Source organism: Simochromis diagramma, unplaced genomic scaffold (genome assembly GCF_900408965.1).
Source record: "Simochromis diagramma unplaced genomic scaffold, fSimDia1.1 OVJJ01000669.1, whole genome shotgun sequence".
Lineage (NCBI taxonomy): Eukaryota > Metazoa > Chordata > Actinopteri > Cichliformes > Cichlidae > Simochromis > Simochromis diagramma.
The window spans coordinates 4,780,494-4,804,673 of NW_024387458.1; the positions used below are offsets into that span (position 1 = coordinate 4,780,494).

General features: G+C 42.3%; 1 protein-coding gene across 1 annotated transcript; it reads right to left on the minus strand.

The window, feature by feature from the left end:
• Positions 1–2,523: 2,523 nt before the first annotated feature.
• On the minus strand, positions 2,524–24,000 carry wnt3 (wingless-type MMTV integration site family, member 3). Its single transcript, XM_040014386.1, has 4 exons — positions 23,189–24,000; positions 10,834–11,075; positions 6,121–6,386; positions 2,524–3,467 (listed from the first exon to the last, which is right to left on the minus strand). The coding sequence occupies exons 1-4, from the start codon at positions 23,266–23,268 to the stop codon at positions 2,988–2,990; spliced, it is 1,068 nt and encodes a 355-aa protein (XP_039870320.1). The 5' UTR covers positions 23,269–24,000; the 3' UTR covers positions 2,524–2,987.
• Between the last annotated feature and the right edge of the window lie 180 nt (positions 24,001–24,180).

A 24,180-nucleotide genomic window follows, 5' to 3' on the forward strand; every position in this document is an offset into this window, starting at 1 on the left:
GTGACACAGATCAGGTAAAGTTAATAATTAGAAGTAATCTGGTATCATTTAAAAATTAAACAATAAGATGCAACATGTCACAAACATGTTGTTTTCAGACTACAATGCAAAAGTACCCAACAAATGATTTCCCGACTTTGGAAATTTGACTGTTTAGCTCATAACCATAACCAACCACCTACTAGGAATAACTTAAAGCTCTTTTCTGAACTGACCGATCTCTGTTGTATTTTAGGCCTGCTTATAGAAAAAGTTGACTCGGTGTATATCAGCAGTTAGCTGGTCCCTGCCTGTGCAGCTATCCTTACAAAAACTCAGAAATTAGTTTTAATGGTCATCAAACCGCATCTTTATTGATATATACTGAGGTGTCATTAAAGATAAAGGGAGGTGGTCAAATGTCGTCTTTTAGAGGCAGAGCGTGAAGGAGCACATTAATAATAACTCTCTGCTCTCATCCAAATATGGCCTCTTCAAAAGCAACCAAGATGACCAACAGCCAAAACCCTCTAACTTCATAAACCAATGGGAGACTTTAATGTGGAGAAGCCCATCTTTTATATACAGTCACACAAAAAAACTCGATAGGAGTTTGTTTTTTCACGGGACTTTTCTACAGTACTAATAATAATAAAGTATAATTAAAATTCTCCTTTAAGTGGAATCAAATTAAGTAAGTGAATGCTGTATCAAAGGACGGAGTATCTAACAGACCTTTGTTTCAGCCTGCATTTCAACTTCATGTAGAAAAGTGAGGCGTGTGTTTGAGTGTACCTTTGCAAGCATAAAGAAACATGACACAGGTTTTCTTCTTCAAATATATAATCTTAGTTCAGTCATACAGATATATACATTGTATAATAAATAATATTTATAAAAACATAACATTTACGATTATAAAATAAAAAGGGAATTATTCAACTTTAAAACATTTGTACAAAACTTTGGATATAGCGGGGAAAGATGAGGGGCCTTTGGGGGTCTCGGTAGGGTGGGGGGACTGAACACAGAAAGGTAGGCCCAGGTAGGGAGGGCTGTGTAGAAGATGACGTGAACACTAAGCTATGTCCCAAAGAGAGGACAGCCTACACACTACTGGGTAACTTGTGTGTTTGTTCTTGAATATAATTAATAGGAAGCAGGTGGGACTGTCAGAACATGTTGTGTGAAACCTCTCTTGCTTTGCTCCACCATTGTGAAGAGCCAGCTCGCTGTCCGTCGGTCCATCCATCCTCTTCTGTAGTAGCTTGTCATGCACACGCACATACGCATCCCTTATAAATCATCCGTTCTACGTTTCATGTTCTCAGAATCAGACGTTTTTTTAAACTTCGTGAATTGGCAGTCTTTACAATCCACCCACAAATCATAGCAATTTTTGTTAGTGGTCTTTAAACCGGTTTCTTTTGTTGCAAGTTACAATGTGCTGACACTGAAGTCTATGAAAAGCATTCTTTTGATTAAATGGCAGTAATTTGTTTTTCCCAATATTCTAAAAATCAAAACAGGACGGCAGGAGTGTTTCGGGGTGTACTGACAAGAATACGAGTTCATAAATCAACCTTAAAAACCTCAACTGTCCAGCTGACTGAAAACACAGATGGAAGGATGTGACAGCCAATCAGATCTTTCTCAGCCCATGTTGTCTCCACGTGTCATCACATATCCCCTTATTTTCTTTCCCTTTTGTTCCCAGAAGTAAAAGATTTTTGTTGAGACAAATGTTTTTCTGCACCGAGAGTGATATAAAACAAAACAAAACAAAACAAAACACCAGAGTTAATATTGGACATAAACTGGACTCAAGTTTGATGCACAAATTCATAACGACACAGCCATAATAGGTGACCTTCACACATATAATCAGAACTTTTCTGTGGTTAGTTTTTACCCCCAGACTCCGTAAGTTTGAATGGTGAAGTTGCATGACGTTTGTAGAAACCATGAGCGATTTACAGGGTGAATGTGGTAACAGAGCCGTCATTCATAAGAACTGCTAGCTTGCAACCAAGAAGAATTTGCTCACATAAACAATGCTCAAATGTTTACCACCTGGAGTTATGAATAGTGCACATAAATACATATGCACGGCTTGTTAGTTAGCAGAACGAGCATGCCTCCTCCTGCATACCTCAAACCCCAGCTCAGTGGTAATATTTCAGAAATGTGGGTTTATTAAAAAATCAGACTGAAGCACATGTCTTCTAGTTGACTGTCGCAGTAGTCAGTCTGCAGGGAAGGAAGGGATCAGCTCAGTAGTTTAGAAAGGACAGGACTGCGGCACTTCCAGTGCCTCAGTTCAGTTCAGTTCAGTAGTTACAAAGTGATGGTTTCCTGGGGCTGCTGACGTGTTCAGTATTACTTAAGAGTAAGTGATTGGGTAGAGAGGTTGGTTAAGTTAAAAAACAACAACAACAACAACAACAAAAAGGTAAACCAACCAGACTGGCTGGAGAAGTGAGGTGTTAGTTAGAAGATGCTTTTTACTCAAAAGCAAGGAGAGTCACTGTTTTTGTTTTTTTGTTTTTTTTTACTGCATTAATCTCACATGTAAAAGTGTTACTGTACATGCCGAAAACGCTGTGTTGGCATGAAGGGTGGGAAATAAATAAAGACAAAGGGGAAGGGAGGGGTAGTCATGGCCCAATGCTGCAGGGTGAGGACGAACGAGGGGAGAGTGGCACAACTCTAGCTTCTTCCCGTGAGAGTGGACCAAGTTATCCATCAGGTCAACACGGGACACATTCTGCTCAGATATTATGTAGTTATGGGGGTAGTGGTTTGGAAGATAGATTCTTGTGCATGGTTTGTACAAAAAATGGTACAGAAGTATCCATTACTGATGTGCCATTACCCATTAGGGCTTGAATGTGTGTGGATGAATATGTTTTTGACTGCGCTTGTGTGTGTGTGTGTGTGTGGTGGGGGAATCAAGGAAGTCATGCAGGAGGTGGGGAGTTGAAGGTCCAGCAGTCAGCTTGTCTGTCTCACTTACACGTGTGTACGTCGTAGACGCGCACACACTCCTGACAGCTGACGTAGCAGCACCAGTGGAAGATGCAGTGACACTTCTCTTTGCGTTTCTCAGTCCGGGTGTTGTGGCCGCGTCCGCAGCACAGCAGGTCGCAGCCCTCAATGCCGTGCGACGACACGTTGCAGACACGATCGCGCGTCCCAAAGGAGCCCGTCTCTGGGTTGGGCTCGCAGAAATTGGGCGAGCCCTCGTAGTACACCAGGTCGCGCTCAGTGGGGTGCTTGAAGAAGGCGTACTTGACTCGCAGGGTCTCCACCCAGCCACGAGACTCGCGGTGCTTCTCCACCACCATCTCTGAGGCGCTGTCGTACTTGTCCTTCAGGTAGTCGCCCAGCATGCGGAAGTCCGGCTGTGCCCACCAGCACGTCTTCACCTCGCAGCTTCCAGAAAGGCCGTGACATTTGCAGCGCAGGTGCATGTGGTCCAGGATAGTCTGAGAACGAGAAAAAAAACCAGAATAAAAGTCTGTGCGTGGGAAAATGTTTTCTCCCTTTTTCAAATGTTGCAAAAAAATGCTAGATGTGGCAAATATTATACAAATTAAAACGCATATATTTAAATTTATATTTAATTCGTTATTTAAAAATGTGTCCGACAGTTCAAGAAACACATTTAAATGTCCTGGCGATTATTTCCCAGGCTTGAAAGGGTTAATATTAGTTTAGGTAGGCCACCTAATTGCAACACGAGGCTGTACTCACACTTGCCCACCTATTGTGCATCTGCAAGCCACTTTGTAACCCTCCTCTACCTCAGTGCTTCCTTTTCATACCGTTTCTCTGATAATCTGTGTAATATCTGCTGTCAGTGTCTCTTCTGTCCTTTTAATAGGTCTTCTCACTACTTTCTTTGTCTTGGCTGCACATGGAGGCACTGGGAGTCCCAGAAATGAACCATAAGTCCAAATATGAATTGCCGCAGATGGAAATGACAACCTTCTTTTGACTATAGTGACTGAAATAAAGTGAAAACCACATATTTGGCATCTCAGCATGCATCCAAGATTTTTAAGCTTTTCTAATAACACTTTTCCTCACTAAAGCATCATCTCTTGAGCGTCATGACTCTTGCCCAGAAAAGAAAATCTGCCTCATCCAGCTGGATTCAGAACAGATTTCACTGACAATCCTGAGTCACTGCATGAAAGGATAGTGCGCTTCTTAAACACACAGATCACTTTTTGTCTGTATATGTTCGGTATGCTCCAAAAAATTAAAATAAATTCTCACCTAGCCAATAAATCTTTAAGTACGCTTCTTTTGTCAGAACGTTGGAGCTGTGAGGTTGGTGAGATTTTAACTACAGCTGTTGTCCTCTGGGTAGAAACAAGTTATGATTTTTTTTCTCTTTGTGCAACGCATTGCTCTGAAGTGTAAAATGTGCTGGTCTTAGTTTGATAACTGTTTTGGAAGCTGCCACAACGGAACAAGATCTGGTAAAGCTTTATGCTCAGAGATTTAGAGTGAATTCGGTAATGCAGACTAACAAAACCACTAAAGCCTTGCAAAGCAGGCCAAGAAAAACAATATGCCAGTGGCTGCACTTTATTGAAGTGTCATGCAGCTGTGGAGTATGGAGGCTCTGCGCCGCTGCTAATTCTCTCTGAAGTTATTGGCTCACGTTGTGAGTATGCTCCCGTGGGGCGTGTTTTTATGTTTTCGGTTTTTCATTGTGTTGTGCTTTAGCTCAACAGCTATATTTAGCTGCAGAAATCCCCCAGCTGGGGCGGAAGGCAGGTGGCTGTGGCACCTCTGGGTGAGTAGAGGGGAGAAAAGTGGACCAGTGACATCACACCGTGAGCTTGTCATGCCAACATCAAATCCAAGGCCCTCGGGGCTAAATAACGAAGCGTGAGACGGCCAGGTGGAGAGGACGGGTGACTCCTCTGACATTACCTCTGTTCAGTGAGCTCCTGTGGTCGCTCTGACTGCTGCTGTGCGCATCAAAGGGCTGTCTTGTTGCCGTGTGGTCCCCCTGTTTTGCCTCTCAGCGAGCAGCCTGTTTTCTCCCAGCAGTGACAGCAGCCAGTGATGTTTTAAGACTGAGCTGATTTGCTTCTTTTTTTTCCCCCTCAGCTCACTCGGGTTATTTGACTGTCGGGGAATTTCTCATTGGGATGCAAGGCATGAAAGGCAAGGTGTGGGGGCATGGCGGGTAGATGAAGGTTGCTTAGATCAGTAATTAACCAGTCATTCAAAGTCAAGTGCTCATTTTCAGATGGAAACTTGGGATTGTGAGGACAAGTCAAGTACCTAATTCATGCCTGTCACATGAGCAATCAGTAATCCAAAATAGTGATATTTTCACTCAGCTTTTTGTCCATTGTTTTTACATCATCGTGGTTTAAACGTTGACCAATAATTGTAACTAACTAACATGGCTTATCAGAGTGCTTCATCTGACAAGTACATTTAGTCTGAAAACACATAAAACATGTAAGCTAATACTAAAACTGAGCTAAATATTCAGATAATAAATAATCATTATTTTTGAGATATTTTGTCATTTTTTCTTGAGTCTGAGGTTTCTTCCTGTATAAAGGGAGTTTTTCCTTCCCACTGTTACCAAGTGTTTGCTCATAGAGGTGCCGTCTGAATATTTGGTTTTTCTCGATGTTATCATAGGGTCTTTACCGTACAATATAAAGCACCTTGAGGCAAATATTGTTGTGATTTTATACGATACAAATAAACTTAATTGAAGTGAAAGATTAAAAAAGAAACATTGACTTTGATTACCTGTTCTATCTTTGTTTTTTATGCTCTCTAACTCTTATTTCCAAGTGATCTTTGGGTTTAAGTTGTGCAACGACTTTGAACTTTTCCCGCAGTGTCAGTGTTGAACCTCACTTTGTTGTTGTGACTGGGTGAAAGCCAGGTTCTAAAAACTGGGGCAAACTCTTCTGAGATGAGTGGGAGCTCTTACAGCAGCAGGTTAATATCTGTGGTTTTAAAGGTTTTAAAGGTTTTCATATGGATATTATATTGTAGTACCCACATATTTTTTCTGGTTAATGTTATTTTCCACGTGAAAAGTAGAAAAATAACAGTGCAGCTCTGCAGGTTCCTAATAGTAAATGTGTTTACCGTGCGTCCCGCCTCGTTGTTGTGCCGATTCATTGCTGAGCGAGCGTCTGGACGGTTTTCTCTGGCGTCCGCAAACTCCCTGGACACCAGCACCCCAAACTCTGCATCCTCGCTGCAGCCACCCCACTTCCAGCCCTCCCCTGGAGGGCCCTTGTGGTGGGAGTCGCACCCACACATGGTCGACGTGCCCTCGGCACATGAGCGTGTCACTGCAAATGCAACGCCCGCTGAAGCTATAGCATGGACGAATGCTGACTCTCTGGTTGCTGAAAGAGACGGACGAAGACAGACAGAAAGACAGAGAAAAGGAGAAGGAAAGGAAGTGTGTCAATCTTGTGGTAAACGTAGACAAGGTGATCTTTACTACTGCCAACATCCAGACAGATGTATTGAAAGGGATACCTTCAGGCGCTAACCTTTTAACACAACATTTCATCTTTGAGAAGGCACATTAATGGACAGGTATTTTCCACTGTAATAAAACAAGAAGCCTATAGAAGAACACCTTAACATCTCCTATATACAATATAATATAAACAATGTTTAACTATGTTTACACAGTTCTGATCATCATCAGTGACGTGGAAGAACCACCAAGGAACCTAACAGCAGAGTCCCTGCAGTGACATCAGCCTATTGTAGTCTAACGCTCAGTGGGATCTAAGTGACCCCCTGTCATCCCTGAGGTGTGCTGCTTTGCATCTGGATAGTGTTTCAGGAATGTTGTTACCCCCCACCCACCCACCCACCCATTCCTGTTTACAGCCTAAGGCCTTCTGGTGAAACCTAGCAGTGTGTCAGGCTGTTTCTTCTTCACTCTGACGGATGGAGTTACGCTGTCTTTGAAGACAACAGCTTATTATGTAACCAGACACCATTGTTTCACAATCACAGCACACTTACTGTGGCTCACCCATTACACTCCACCAGATATAGAAAAACACACACTATGGGTGTCCTGTGACATCGATTCCAAAAAAAGGTGAGGGGCTTTGTAAAATGAAAACACAAACAGATCCAATGATTTCAAAGCGCTTAACCTACATTTAAATAAAAAGACATTTTTTAAAGTTTGATACCAGCAGTGTTGGGCAAGTTACTTTGAAAAAGTAATTAATTGTAGTTACTAGTTACTGCTTCAAAAAGGTAACTGAGTTACAAGATTCTAAAAGTAATTAATTATTTGATTTTCTCTCTACATTTCACCTTTAAAAACGATTTCCTTTGCCTTGTTTGGTATCATTGTTTTCAGCACAACCTCACGTGTCTGAATTTACAGTTATGTTTTCATTTTGGCATACTGTATTAACACAATTGATCTAAAATCAGACAAAAAACATAAAATCTGAGTAGAAAAAGTTACATTTTTTACTGTAACAACCACAAACATATTTAATGAATCATATTTCATAACTTTAAATGCAAATATAAATTGTCAATTTTAAAATATTCACAAGTTTTGCAAACAACAAAGTTATTTGCAGCCATTTACCTTTTACCCCTTTTTTAAATAACCATTTCAAACTATTTACAGAACAATCAGCTGTTCTGCTCAATAAGATGCCACAAAAATTATTTGTGCCACCAAAAAAATAATTTCTGTCCACTATAAAGGAGAACATCACAGCCTGATACCTGCAGGTCTGACAGCAGCAGGTGTATCACTCCTGTTTCTACCTGGAGACAGCAGTCGCCTCATTGTTCTGACACACAACACAAAACTATCCACAACACTACACGCTAACTACACAAGTCAACACATTAACTACACACTCCAAACACGCTAAACGTCACAAATCTCTCACATCTCAAAACTCGCTCTCTCTGTTTTTCTGCTGTCTTTCTTTCTCTCTCTCTCTCTCTTGCCATCACTCCTAAAACTTCCCCCTCTTCCTAAACAACCAAATGTCATGTTGTCATATCATTTTTTGATTGGTCAACATGGTACATTTTTCCACCAACACGAACGGGCTGTTTTTTGTTCTTGCTAGCGCTGTCCTTAGACAGTAATCCTGGCGAAACTATTCAGGAAAAAACGCCGCGTATATATTGTTTATATGTAGCGCCCAGATTACTTACAGCTACTTCTGTGCAACTGATATAAGATGCGGTAAGACAGTTCTGCTCAGTTGCCATTTCATATGACACCAAATGATTTCTCCCTGCACCAAGACTCTCTTACTGTGGAGCTATGATGCTGCAATATCCCCAGAAAGTGCTAAACAGGGTGTTCCCCAAGTGTTAGCTGAACAGAAGCACCTGTATTCAGCATTAATGGTGCCCTTACAGATCTCCAAGCTACCTATTCTATGTGCACCGACGCCTCACTGCATCATTATGGATGCTAACTTTTGAACTGTGTACTAATAATGTTGGATGTTCTTCACTTTACCCTGGAGGCCATGATTTTCCCATAATTTTCAAAAGGAATAAAACATTTCTGACGGCCCGAACAGAGGGACAGTTTTCCTGTTTGCATAAATCTTAAATGAACTCAGGCACAAACAAGTTGGCAACACCGGGAACATTTCCAATGTTGCCTCTGGGTTATTAGAATCTTTATAGTATTTTATAGTCCTTGTCCCACCTTTTTTTTAAGCATGTTTCTAGTTTTGGATTCAAAATAAAGAGATTTCTCTCTTAAAAAATCTGAACCATATTGCTTTAACACCATTAATCAATAGAATTGGAAATCATTGTGCAACATTTTTATTTACATTTTACCTAGCATCCCAGCTTTTCCCCCTCTATGATAGTTATACAGAACAGACCTTCAGGCTTTCAACAGCTGGAATATCTGATCTACGGAATTGCACGACTTGAGTTTTGAAATTTGTATGAACACGACTGGAGAATTAAGCTCCTATTTTGCTGACCACACTGGCAACTAGAGCTAGAAATTCTTTGATGGATCCACTGCCAAAAACTCAATGAGACCACTTAACAAGCCACAGACAAAGTTTACAAATGTTTGTCTGGAGGCTAGCCATATTTTCCCCACCCACAATTTGACTGCAGTCAGTGTCCCAAAACCAAAACCCTTTTTTTATGTTGGCTGCTTTTGAGAAAATCTTGAGAAATACAGACAGTGAAATAACGTTAATCAAAACTATGTTTGTTAATTATTTTTGATATCTTTTGTAAAACTGAAACAATAAGAAACTGTTTGTCTACACATTTCATGTTTATTGTTTATCCCTAATGAAAAGAGGTTTTCATCTAAATGTCCAATGAACGACACTGGATGACATACTGTCCTCATGTTGGGCATCCCTACTTGCCCTGGCAAGCCTAAGTGGGCCCTCCAAAACAGGGGCCTGTGAGCCCCGGGCCCCTGGAGCTCTGGCTGTTAGCCAAGGCTAGCGCTGCTCCTGCTACCTGCTGGGCCCATCAATCCGCCTTTGTTTCCCTTGTGTCACACCGTATTATCCACACAAAGGGTCCAGCGACTCACGCCCCCACAGCCCAGCTCTGCCCGGAGCTGGCATTCCCTAAACTCCCCAAGTCCCCCTCCTCTCCCACCAGCCACCCCTCCGCCAACACCCTGATCCGAAATCCCATACACCACCACCCACTGCAGCACCTCAACCCCCCACTTCCTCCAGGCATCCACCAACAGCACCACGGCAGCCAACCCACAGCTTAAGGTGGCCAGGGTACTGGTTGGTAGCTCTTGCTTCCCTAGCATGAGCTTCTCCATTAATCACTCCCAAAGTGGCACACTCTTCATCCTTACATCCTTACCTCCTTCCCTCCATCCTATCCTTCCCTATCCCACTGTGCACACTCGGGCTAGGTTGGGAGAGATCCCCTTTCAGCCTGTTTTCATGACAGAGTCAAAAGGGCGTGTGAATGGGGTGTCCGTGGGAGCTGGACTGTGTGAGGCGCGCACTGGCCTTCATGCACAGTAGGGGTTGAGCGGAGCCCCCCGGCCCTTTTCTATTGCCTGTAATCTCATTTGGCCTCCCCTCTCCCTTTTATTTGACTGAGGAGCTTGGACTGCTCACACTGCCCATTTCTGCCCAGATTCCTTCGCCTCTGACACACAGGCTAATTCATTTCCAATCAGCAACCTCACACGCAACACACAAACGTCTGCCTTTATAATTAGGGACTGGAAGGCCTTAAGCAGGACACCTGTGTGCCTTGTTTCCCACTGTCAGGTCTGGTGGGACTGCCTAATTGACGCAGATAAGTGTAGGGATAGTTTACACTTAGCATTCTGCGTGTACAGCACCTGATGGATGCCTCCAGTACATCAGCTGTCAGGTTTTGTTGAGAGATTTACCGCACTGACCTTCTTTCATGTACGAGTGTGTAAACAAGGTTGGGAAAAACCAAAAAAAAAAGCCCATGAGTTTGAAGATAAATGCAATATAGAAGATAAAGATGACTAATGTGTCAGTGCTTGTACCTGCACTCATTTCTCAGTGCAGCCAGGAAAGGTGGATATTATTGTAATTGCCCTAGTTAGTCGTTTGTCAGCAAAAGCCCAGGCAGCTCAGGCAGTGCTGAGCCTTAGGGTGGAAAGTGTTAAACACCAGTTTTGTAACAGCTTGCAGTAGCCGTACCTTCAAAGACTGCATTTTAAAGTTGGGTGTTGTTTGGAAGAGATTATTTAGATCCCTCTAGATCATTTATTTTACTCAGTAAGCCTGTATGTCAGTACAAAAATCAGCATGAAAGATATAGCAACCTAAAAAAAAGTCCTACCTTTATCTAGAACAGGGCCGAAAATGGCCAGGTTGTCCTTGATGGTGGTGCAGTTCCATCGGCGACCCCTAAACTGGTGCTGGCACTCTTGGATCCCCAGCTTGACACCTTCAGCGACACTGGGCATAATCTCAATGTAGTTGCGACAGAAACGCAGCTGTTTCGGTACGAGGCCGGGGATAGAGCCACACAGGATTGGTTGGGAGCCCAAAGATGAGTACTGCTGCCCCAGTGCCAGGGACCTGTGTCACAGAGAGAGGGAAAGCATCGTTAAGTGAGATCAGCACCTCTGTGTTAAACACACAAGTGCAAAAAACACTTATTTATTATTTTTTCCTGAGGATTTGCATCAAACCTCAAGACATATTCAGCAAAAGTGCCTAAATAATTGTACCCATTGAATAAATTTGGTACTGCTATCTGACTTTTAGGAACTTTGACATTTTTATTGTAGGTTTTATAAGCAAAAAATAAATAAAACTAACCCGTACATTTCTCACTTTAGTTTGGTATTCTTTCAAAAGCCCTTCCCTGTGCTTCCCTCACATCTTCTGTGCCCTCCGTGAACTCAGTTCCACAATAGCAAGAGTGGTAACCTGCCAGGGAGGCCTCACTGAAAGGCAACCTGCTCTGTGAGTGGAGACTGCTTCTGTATTCATTAATCTCCCATTACACTATAAATGTAGCCCTGAGAGAGTACAATGATTCATACCTGAGTGTTTTATTGATTTATATTGTTTATACTAAGAGCTCCTTTTTATTTTGCTTCCTTTTTTCTCACCAGAGAGAGGAGGCTAATAAGCCCACTTCAGGGCAGGGATACAAGCTATTAGTACTGACTTCTCAAAGTGTTTCCACTTGTTAGCTTGCACAGATCTGCTGATCTAACAGATAACACACACAAGAACCTGTCTGTTTAGTTTGGGGAAAAGCCCCCTCGTGTGATTTCGAATATATGAAAACACCTGCCCTTGCAGTACCGTCATTAATTTGCGGTTGTCCTCTGGAGGTGATGTGTTAAGAACACTGATGGTGATGCACGAAGATGGCACGTCTGAGGCGATGCGCCTCACCAGAGGACTCGTGCAGATGTGTCTAAGCAGGGATTAATCACTGCCAAACAGTCGAGCTCAGCATGTGTTGCCAGAAACCATTATAGTTTCACTCAGGTAATTAATTTTAATTGCTTTCTATTTCTCTTGAAATAAAAGACAGAGAGAAGACGTGTGTGTCATGCCCATGTTTTAACACGCTTTTCATGTTGACAAGCTCAAACAAAATTTTCTTCCAGAAGCTCTCTTAGATGCCAGATTTATATTTCTTGTTTATTTATTTCTGTGCATAGCCTTTATCACCCCATGAAAAATATGTGTTTGAATACAAGCTTGCCCAGCTGCTAATTGTTTTGCAATGTATGCATGTGATTTGAGTGTGTACAGGGTAAGAGGTGTAAAGATGTGCTGGCAGTTCACAGGAGTCTGCAGACTCTGCAGCACTTAGCTGAGTCTGACTGGACAACGTGGTGCTGGAGGCCCTTAGAGGATCACGCGGGAACAATTGATGCCGATCAGATCAGAGCGCCACTCGGGATGACCTCAGGACACCCGCAGGGCGCAACCCAATCATAGCAGGCACTGACTCTGACAGATGAGTGCAGTGCAGTGCCCCACCCGAACACACAAGTGAAGCCATTGAAGTTGGGAAGAAAAAAAAAATCGGCTCTTAGATACTCATGTGCACTTCTACATGAAGCTCCCACCAAACCCCCTGCACCCACATCTTCCTTCTTTATACTGTTTTTCATCTAAGCATTGGTAGCCTTAGATTAATATTTTGCCAGGTATTAAGAGTTACTAGCGGAGGTAGCATTCTGGCACATGAAACTGTTTTGCTTTTACAGACGACCTAATGTAATTTGATCATCCCATAATCAGCTGAGCCAATTGTGTTGCTGCTGTGAGGTTTGTGACTGACACAGATACACAATAAACAATTCTTGTGTTTCACGTGGAAGCTCATAACGAAACTTGATCTGACACTCAAAAATTATCGAATGCTGCTACGCACAAGGAAAAATACGCTTGCTGTCTATTAATAACTCAAAGTTAACATGCCATTTTCTCCGATTTCATGTTCCCATGCGGAGATAGTAATTTGATAGTGCTCATCAATCTCCATTCATGTTCTTGTCTTGAGTTTACCCAAGCGAATGTAGCCACATTATCTCATCTGCCAGTCCCAATCCCACCAACATCAGAGTTCAAGTGTTGCTGACTTCACTCCGTCTGGTGACTGAGTGACTAAGGACCTTAATTACACTGTCTGCTAGATGGGTTGCTGCCCATTAATCTCTCAGTCATGGGATAGACCAGAGAGGATGATGAGCCACTAGATGAATGCTGGTGTCACATGCTCCCCAACAACATCAATGAGCTACCTCAAAGACAAATCTCTCTTGCTCAAGTCAGATATTTATGAATCAGACCACTGTGCCATTCAAAAGGATGAATCTGTTTGCTGTGGTGGGCAGGATTTCTGATGGAATCAATTAGCTAACCACATGGGACTTTGTGGTGGACATAGCGTGTTTAAACAACAGGCTGTGGATCTGCCAGGCTATTTGTCTTTGTTTGCAAAGCATGTGCCTCGCTTGATCCTTATGGATAGATAAGATGAAAGGGATAAGTTATTGGCTAGGTGTTAATGAGAGTTACAAGACTCATTGTGCAAACAGACACACACGAAGATGCATGCACAGAGACCGCATGTGTGCACTGCTGATCCTGCCCGCTTTGCCTCACTTCTCGGAAGCTACGCGCAACGTGTCTCAACCGAGTGAGGGAGCAGCAGACGCAGAGACCTCCAGAGAGGCAGAATGCCGGGGGAATCTGCTGCAGGGGATGAGACGAGCAGAAGAGCAGCAGCAAACGGCAGGGCTTGGCAGGTGCATGCCCGGGCACATCCGTGTGGGGCCTCTTCTGGCCTGGGGGTTTACAGCTTGGTTGGGGGTTTTCTCAGTATCTAAACCGGACTGATGTGAAAGTATGATGGGCCACTGGAAACCACAGAAATGAAGCAAAGGAAACAAAGGGATTCCACCACACACCTTGCTGAGAAATGGGAATTCACGCAATCAAGACTATAACACTGTCAACAAAAACTTTTGGCTCAGCCACTCCCAGTGCAATAAAATCACTACTGCAGTCTCTGCTGCTTGGGGAGGAAATTTAGGTGCAAGGCATGTCTTTATTGCACATTTTAGTTCTTGTTTTGTTTCTGAGCAAGCTCAACCTGAATAGAAGAGTCGACTCATGTGCTGTGTCGTGGGAGGTCTGCGTTACAGGGTTCAGTGTGTGACAGCTGCCTATATCCAGGGACACGAAACGTACCAGGTGACCTTCTGAACTTGTTGAAAACAACATGACATTTGACCTCATTGCCGTTAGCACGATGTGTCCACAGAAGTTCATGACCAGGGCCGATAAGCACAAATCTAAGCAGCTCGGGAGTGTTGCTCTCCAGCCTGTTTGCCTCGTTAAGCAAATAGAGGGTCATTATAGGTGAGTGCCCACAGGGATATGAGGGTGTAATCAAATGTGACTTCAAAATGGCTTGTCAGACTTTACCAGTGTTGAAATACACAAATTTACAGATTAGTGTGGACAAACCTGCTGCGGGCACCTTACGCTGTTTGAAGACTCATTACATTGGTGTGATAATTAGACAGTAAAAGACAGCATGACTTTACAAGAGCATGCACCAACAGAGGTCGTACAGAAGAGCTGAAATTCAAATTTCATAACTATTGAAGTTTATCTGTCAAATTTGGCACAGATTGCTACACTGTCACTTTGTGTAATCAACAAAATATTATTCTTTGTGTTCATTATGTTAACGTTAGGGTTACTAATGTATCACTCAGCAATAATAGTGTCACTCGTATTAATCTGTATGTTTGTTTATTGTGTTTTAAATATTTTCTGTAAATTTGTCAGGAAGAGCTAATCCCAGATTTTGTGTTTCTCAGTAATTAAGCAAAATTGTTTCATTTTAATATGTAAGGAAAATGTTATTTAGGTTATATTCTAAGTTTTATTTTTATTATTTATTTATTTACATATGGTGTAAAAAGATGTGCTTTGTCTTGACTAGAAGCATACTTTTTTGTACTTATATTTATTAATTATAACTATTTGACACAATCTGAACAGAGGAAATTAGCCAAGCTGTTTCATCTAGCTTGTATGTTTTTAGCTTTAAGCTAACAGATAGCTCTGTGTATAGTCATCCCACTTTTAAAGTAAAAGCATTACAGTATCGTATACTACACCTTTAATTGTTCTGCTTTTGGCTTATAGCCACAGTGAAGCGTTATTTTAACAACAAGTTGGGTTTTCTTAGCGATCTCTACCATGTGTTGGCCTATTGTTGGTGTGCTAAAAGCTTCTCCGGGGGCAACAGTTAACTACACGCTCAGTCACATTTTGCTGTTTTGCTAAAGCTGAAAAACTAAAACTTAACTGATTAGTACTAGAAGTACAATGACCCAAGCATGTTGTAATTTTACATTGTTGATCAATGTTTAAAGCTGATTGATGATTACAGGCTAGTGTGTTTTATGTTTATTATATGTTTTGCTTGTAAAATGTGGAAAGTAACAATTGGAGCTATAGTTTGTAAGTCTAGTTAGTCAGTATGCTAACCGTGGCTGTGCTTGTATATATGCTGCTAATGATTTTATTGGTTTCTAATTCCAACATAATCTTTATTTACAGTAAATGGCAACAGATGAAATGCTAAATTTGCATTAAACATATTTGTAAATGTCGTGTAAGATGTCAGAGAGCAGGTAGAACTAATGGTGCATTTGTCTTCTTTAATTATAGAGACTTGCAAGTATGTTTGAGTTTTTATGTTTGACTCTGTAAATTATTCCAACTAATCAAATTGTTCTCCTCTTGGGCAGTAAACTAGGAAAGTGCAATATGCAAATCTTTAGTATACCTACAGCAGTGGTATACTAAAGATGCTACAGATGAAAGATTTGTCATTTACAAACAGATCTGACGCTTTCTTCAAACTTTATTAGAATCTATAGAAATCCAATATATGTGCTCTTAGTGAGAATTGATAATAGGTACCCAGGCCAGTAATAACCACTGGTTTATGGGACTATTTGTTGTCTTAAAATATATATTTTCCCCTTGCTTTATCGGTGTCCATTAATATGTAAGGCACAATTAACACCTGACGGTGATCTGAATGCACCTAGAGGCTGTTTACTAACCCCCAATTACCAGACGTCAAACCAATACAATGTGTTAGGTGTAGTCCAAATAGAATAAACATCCTAAGCCATCAGTTAGAAAATAACCAAAAATAAAGGTCCAGTTTAAAATCCATATGTAAAGTTAGCATGTCTAACAAAACCACACACAATCATTGGATAGTGGAGTGGTGTGGGAACATTCCTCCTGTCTTCATGAGATCTCTATAGTAGGCAGATCCGAATTTAACACTCGAACCCTTAATCTTAAGACAATATTAGGACACTATTGCTGGTATATCTTTTATATAATTTGCTTCTTTTGTGTTCACGGTTCCAGTAAAGTTCTGTTTGGCTTATGCCTAGATAGCATAAAAGATGGATGTTGCTACTGTGAGTCAATTGCATTCCTTTTAATGGCCAGCAGGAGGCGACTCCTTTGGTTGTCAAAGACTACATAAGTCTATGGGAAAGCTGCCCTCGGTGCCCTTTCTCCGTGACCTCAGTAAAGATTTTCCTGTTCACTTTATGGGCTCCATCGCTAACTTGAGGGTATATCAAAGACAACATGAAGTTTATTTTGCAAATCATTGTCATTGTTGGAGACAGAAAGGAACGATTATGCTCACTGGGTAACATATTGTAAATTATTAGCCAGTGAGCGTGTGACACTTCTATTTCACGCTCAGATCCACCCCTGCTTTTCACATTTGGTCTCAAATCGCCAACATGTTGAGGGCAAAAACGCTCAGCTCGAGATAACATTTCCCTAACCACGTTGCTTTTATGGTGGGTATGAGTTACGGTTGAGAATTAGGCCAGAAAAAAGGGTGCAGTATGTAGCAGAAGACACCCACTCTCTACCAGTGGATGTCCCACATTATTAGCTGTGCTTTTTGCATGTCGATGCAAGCTGATTTCACATGGACTTCATATTAGGGAGCTGGAAAGTTAGACATTTGTTCTGATATGCACCTCGCTGACATGCTAGTACAGTTCAGGGCTGCAGTGGCTTTTCTCCATCAAATGTTTCTTTAACATCTGAGTTCATAACACTGGCTTTGAGTTGCAACATATGGCTTTCTGGTCCTCTTTCTCAGCTTTTGGGCTACATCTACATCCACCTGTTATTGTTATCAGTGCACCCTAATATTTCACTCTAAAACCAGCCCTGATGTGTTCCAATTGTTCTTAGCCGTGTCTGAATAAGTTAACTTATTTCGCATAGAGGAACTTTATAGATATTATAGTTGTTTTGTTAGCGTATGCTGGGTCTGTGCCTGAAGCATTGAGTCCCATGTGTGTTGTGTCACTTCTTCTGTGAGAGCGACGCTCCTCTGCAGTAACAAACTGCAAGACTGTTGTTTGCATTAAACTCTAATCTGCCTCCGATATACCGCTATATGTTGATGCTGCGGCTCAGCTTGGGAGATTTGCCTGGAGGATGTCACATTGCTAAACGAGGCCGTAGCAAAAGCAGGCGGCACCGTGCGCCAAAAACACTGCCATCGGTATCTCATCTATGAATCCCCCCGACAGAATCCACAGAGAGATAAAGACACTCGAAAGAGAGTAAGTGGGCCAAGGAAAGTTGCCGGCTTTGCCCGAGGATGGGACTTTTCCTGGTGGAGGCTGGAATGCAAAGCTGCTATCTGTGTTTTGTTGTCTTCTCTTTTTCTTCGGCACACTTTTGATTTGTAGTCCAACAGCTCCTGGCTGATCAGATAAAAAATGACAGGACCCCTGAAAAATGTTCGAACCTGTTCTGCCTTTCTACCTCCTTCTGCCTCCCCTCCTCTCCGAGTTCTCTCTGCAGACTGCTGCGGAGCATGCGGAGTTAGGACAAGGAGCCCCTGCAGTCACAAGTATGGAGACGTGCAGAGGGAAACTGAACATGGTGTAAACTTGTGAACCTCCCTGTCAGGAAGAGAATGAGAGCAGCAGTAGCTCTGCACTGAAGTGCTCTGGGGAGTATAAGGCACTGATAAATGAATGTCAGAGCGGGAACTTGGCATCTTTCTCTGCTGGTAGGTGGACACAACAGAGTCTGAGCTGTTGTCTTGAGAGGACAGAGCTTATTTGAGTCCTGAGGGAGTGTTTGAATGAACCGCAACTCAAACAGCGCATTGTCCCCAGCTTCTCTTCATGAAAGGCAGCTTGTTGGCACTCCTGCTCGAATTGTCAGCAGCAATGCATCTCATGCAAATCATAACTCACACTGAACTGTTGCAAATCTCTTACTGTATTTCAGGAATTTCATTGTGGTTATTTCAGACACCACAAATTGTCTTTAAAAGTAATTTTAAAAAAATTAATGGCTTTAATTAAATAAAACGGGGTTAAGAAAGCCCGCCGGTTTACACACACTTCACTCAGAGCTGCTGCTGCAGTCTGAGACACTGCCCATTTCTTTGGACCTGCTGTTGCAAGACCATGCAATCTTTATGCAACTTTTCTCTCCTCTACACTTGTGTCAGTCTGGCAACTCATTGGCTGGTCTGGTGGCTTAACCTCTCTGGCAGTGTTTAATTTTTCAGGGCTGTTGTTGTGGTCAGAAAATCATAATAGCAAATAAAAAAAATATAATAAAAAAATACTAATAATAAACTGAATTATTGTCAGAAAATATTTTTTTTTGCTGTGTATCTGCATGCAACCAGAGAATGTTCAAATGTGACTGATTAGTAAAATTCTGGCAACAAAAGGAAAACAGAAAGCTTTTGGTTCTGAAAATCTTTCAAAGAAACATTCCTGCGTGATTTACTTGGTCTTTTGTTGTTGTTGTTTGGAGAAATTTTTAAATTTTGTGGTTGCTAAGTAAAAAGATCTTCTATTTGAAATGAGACCCCTTCTATTTTTGAATGATAGCCTCCTCCTTTTCTCGCTGCATCTGCCAGGCGTTCGGCTGACCCGGTCAGTGACCTGAGGGCTTTAACTGAACACAGGCTGCACAGGTGTGATCGGCACATCTTTGTCACTGACCCTGTCTGTCAAAGAAATTGCTTGCCACTAATAATTGACCTCTGTAACAAGCCACAGAGGTGAGATCAGCCAGGTAATGAAGACTTTAAATAACGTGTGCATGTGCGCCTCCACACGCGTCCTCTAATGATCTCTTCGCCCCTGGCCGTTGCTGTTTTCCCTTTGAGTAACTGTGCTGCCCTGTGGTTTAAAGCAGCTGATAGCCATGCACCAGGGGGACTTTGTCATTTCCTACAAGAGCACATCCCATGTCCTTTGGTGGTGGGAGAAGATTAGGACTCGCCGTCGCTGCTTTGAAATACCACACTCCTTTGAACCTCTTACCTAGCTCGGTTTTGCCTTGATAGTGTCATCCCACAGTCTTGTTGCGCTGGGTGAAGTAAAGTAATGGATCAGAAAATAAGGGCAGCAAATCTTTTAGTGAGTGACTGAATCAAGTTTCATCAAGTCAAATTTTTCAGTCAGTTTCAAAACCTCATCTTTGAAACACGGTTGCAAACATACAATTTTTTTCGTCTGCTAGAAGAAAAAAAAAATTGCTGGCTGCAAGAAAAAACAGAAACGTTAATGCTCATGTGACACCTTCTGCTTATGAGGGACGGCCAATCAGAAGGAAATAGGCTTAAATGGCTTGTTTTTAAAAGACAGTGTGTGAACCATGAGGCTCCACTGAGGCCCAGCGTATGTCCAAGAATAACTCTGCGTAGCTGGAAGTGAGCACAATGGGTCCCTTCAATGCATATTTAGTCATATTACAGATGCTTTAGGATAAAGGGAATCTTAACATTTGTTACATAATCATACTTTTTTTTTTTTTTTTCTTTTTTTTAGAAATATATTATTGTTTTGTACCCAGTATCCCTGTGGACGTCAATTTCTGCTGAGACATTTCTCTTAAGCTTTAGCCCTAAATTGCCTTTGACCCTGGCCCTATGGCAGCCTTCAGCCGTTCATAATGGAACCCGAAAGTTTCTTATGAATTACATTCTTATGGATTTTCCTGCTCTTTTCTTCACCTTCAACTGCAGAATAATACCTAAACATCCTTGATCTTTTCAAACAAGACTTGCAGACGGGAGGATTTTCTCGTAGTAAGGATCATTTAAGTGGCCCCCTTTGCCAGCGGTAGGGGTTTTGGAGTTGCGGGGGGGTGTCACAGCCAGATAATGACATTCCTGAGACCAGGAGATGGACTCTAGAGCCCCATTTAAGCTGCTCAGGTTGAACCGGGAAGGAGATCTTGAGAGGTATGCCACAGATATTATTGAGGCCCCAGTGGTTTTCGAAACTTCCACAAGTAATGCAGATTGAACCAGGACGTTGTATGTATCCATAGCAAGCTCCAAATGTTAATTAAAGGGCATTAAATGTATTATCTGGCACTTGTAGGAAATGGAATTTGCTAATTTTTTGTGTCAATGTTGCAGATTTATTTTTTCTGCTTTATTGTGTCAATAATTCTTCACCTGAATGGAAGTTAAACTAATAATGGTCACCCGCGGTTGCACTTACTGCTCATTAAAGGCGATTTTCAAAAACATTTAACAGACTCTTGCGTCATTCCTTCATCTCTTTCTCTGTCATTCCCCTCTTTCTCTCTCCCTGCCATTGTTCTCTATTTGATTTCACCTCTCACAACAGCAGCTATGTAAATTTAAAGTAATCTTTTAATGACAAAGAGCACGGACAAAACTGACAAGAGGTGTACAACTTCTCTGCTTTCTCATGTGGATTTAGCAGCGGTGATGATAACAGAGGATCAGGAAAACAGCAGTTATTGGATTTAAACATCTTGTGGCCGAGTTAAAACCGATAATCACTGCCGGTGCTCGATGGCTGGAGTCAGTTCAGCTGAGGTAATTCATCGCTGAGAGTGGCTGTCATCATTCACTTACAGCTATCACTGTTTATGCAAGGAAAACAAACACACTGCTGGCTGCTGTTCTGAAAATAGATGAGATCCTACGCCACACTAACTTACGATTAGGAGTATTAACAAAGCTGGCGTTTAATAAGAGAAACATATTATGTCATCGTTCTTAGGTTAAAAGGTGAAAACAAACCGCGGCAGTAAGTCTAATAATAAGATCTTTATTTCATTTTTCCTTCACCACACAGAGAGCATGGTGTTGTCAGATAACTGGATAGAAACCCTGTGGAACCTGTGGATTATGTGAGGTCACATCTAAGCTTCGAGCTTTTATGACTTCTCTCAAAACCTGATGTACAAACTCGCTGTTTTTCCAACATTCTTGCATTTCAAGAAGGCAGTTTACTGCTCTGTCTCTCCAAACCCTCCTCATTAGTTTGCTATGGCTTTTCTCTCCACCACACCTCATCCTCGTCCACGCATATCTGCATATCACTCGAGTTATTTATGCTCTGTTTTGTTTTCAACACCCCATCTTGTAAAAAAGCACGGCTGCCAGGCATAAAGCAGTCAAAAACTCCTCTTCCACTCAAACCCGTCCCACCTTGGCTGGAGAATTTATGGCCAAGTCATCGCCCCTGAGACAGAAGCGAGGAAGAGGCTGCCTGGGCCCTTGCTGAAACTCGGCACCCTCTTGTTTTTGATGCACCAGCTCATTTTGTCACCCTTTGGACATACTCTATACCGTGGGGATGGTGCCACTGACGGTGCCCGTTCCTCAGCACCTGCCCGGTCACCTGAAGCTACCTGTTTCATCTCAACTTCCCCTCCAGTAACATCTACCCTAGCCTACACTTCAGAATTTGTTACCCAAATCAAAGGTAGCGCGCACTGTTAAGGTTCAAACATTACACCAGTGTCATGTAAGCTCCTTGAACAGAACAGCTGCAGGTAATTCACACAGAGAGAATCCCGAGCTCTTTGTCACTGTTGTCTTAGGGTTCTTGCTGAATCCAGGAGTGGGTGTAAAGTCCTCTTTGCCATTAACACTTCAGCCCTGTGGCCTGTGTGCTTGGCAGCTGCCTGCTCTGTAAATGAAACCAGAAGATGCTCGCGGTTTGGACAGCACCACGGTGGGACCACATGCTAGTTGGGCTACTAAAGTGCAGTAGCTCTGACAAGTATTGTGTCGGGTGCCAAAAGAGCTTTGTCATACGCCTACACAAATATCTCCAAAATAGAAGCTTTATGTTACAAAAGAAGACCAGGAGCTATGAGGTCAGCTGCATGTCGCTGAATCTGTAATGAGATAAACCTCTAAATTTCAGTTGCTGGTGCCAAAAGCGATCTGGGATAATTTAACAAAGAGTAAAACCCTGCGGCACCTAAACATATTGTCTCCTCACAAATCCGTAGTGGAGGGGGTGAATTGTATTGCAATTGAAGCAAAATGTCCAAAATGTACCGATTTAAGCACAGCCTGTGCCCCGTGGTAAACCGCAAATTTGTAATATTTTCTTTTTTAATTGTACGGGACTTTGTCAGTCCCAAAAATCTTTTAGATCCACTTCACGGCAGGTTTTTTGGGGGGGGCCGGCGGCCTGAATGTAGAACAGTGACGCACAATAACAAACAAAACCAAAATGACGATGATCTTATAAGCCATTATTGTTGTACTTCCTAAGGCACTCCTAAAATTACATGGTTGTATTTCAGAAAAGAAATTAATTATGGTTTATAAATAGGGGGGGGGCTGTTTTTTGAGGCTTTGTTGAGTTTTCATGCGCAGCATCAGTCCTGTCATTGTCCCTGAGTGAAAGACGCAATTTATGTATTTATGAATGACTTTAAATGTTATGTGCAAATACTCCGAAGTCCATCTTTTGCTGTTGACATCAGCATGGTGACCACTCGCTGAAGTATTTTATCCCCCTTAAATTAAAAGAAGACACCCACGTTTGAATGATTTAAACTAAAAATTCACCCTTTTTTGCATCATAACATACTCCAACGTGATAAATAGACCTGAATGTGCAGGGGAAAAGAACGGCAAGCCTTTTCCGTTACACTAGTATTTGAGGTTAAGATTCTTTGGACTGGGCTGGAGAACATTTTTCCACGCAGTCTACTGAAAGTGCACATTCTGCCCTCTCAGAAATGATCATTTGACCAAAAAAAGTCTCCCTCTCTTTATGCAGCTATAGGGTCTGATGCTGAAACTGTGGATTCGTACTCACCACCAGATGGGATAGCCTCCAAGCACCCGTGAGCTGGACAACCACACACACATCAAATATCCAATCAGATACAAATCCATGAGGTAAGCCTTGTAGTGTGTGAGAGGGTAAGTAGATCAATACATAGAACTTCCAGTAGGCAATGAAGAAGAGTTTCCAGGAAGAGAAGCTTTAGGGCAGCTTGATTGTTGAATGAGGGGAAAATTAAAATGATATTGAAGCAAAAAAAAAAAAATCTTCCTCCTCTTTTCCCCCCTTCTTTGAGTCGGGCCAGGAAAGTGTGTCTGTCTCCTAGTAGTTAAGAGAATAAGTGTCTCTTACACACATGCACACACGCTCCTACCCGTCCTCTCCTTCCCTCCCTCTCTCTGAGGTTCTTCCCTAAGGTAGATATATTTTTCTCTCTCTCTCTCTCTACTTTTTTCTCCCTCAGGATGCCTCATCCACAGGCCCAATATTAAGAGGGGGGGTGGTGGGGGCAGCAGGGGGAGAATGAGGTTTGGAGATGTCAGCTGGCAAGCCAATCACAGAAGATGGCCTTAGGTTACGAAAAAAAAAATTATTATTCGTTCCCATCTGTCAATCACACGCCACCCCCTGGTAATGTGAAAAAGAAAGGAAAGAGTGAAAAGAGAGAGGGAGGGAGGGAAATGAGAGAAGGAGGGATAGGGAGGGACAGATGAAAAAGGTAGAGTTGAGTTGTTGCTCAACTTGCTTAATCCCGGGATCATCGGGAAAAAAATGATCCCCCAAAGTGGTTTTGGAGGTAGGCGATGTAGCCCGGCTCCTGCCCAGGAGGAGCCTCACACACGCTGACATACATGTTGACACGTTGATTTTTTCGGGGGGGTTGCGCTCTGACTAATTGATCCGGATACATGTGCGTACAGTGCGCACACACACATGTCAACACACGCACGGGCACATATACAGTGAATTTTCTAAATTGTTGCCCGCCCTCCCCAACAGGGGAGGACATAAAAGAGAACACA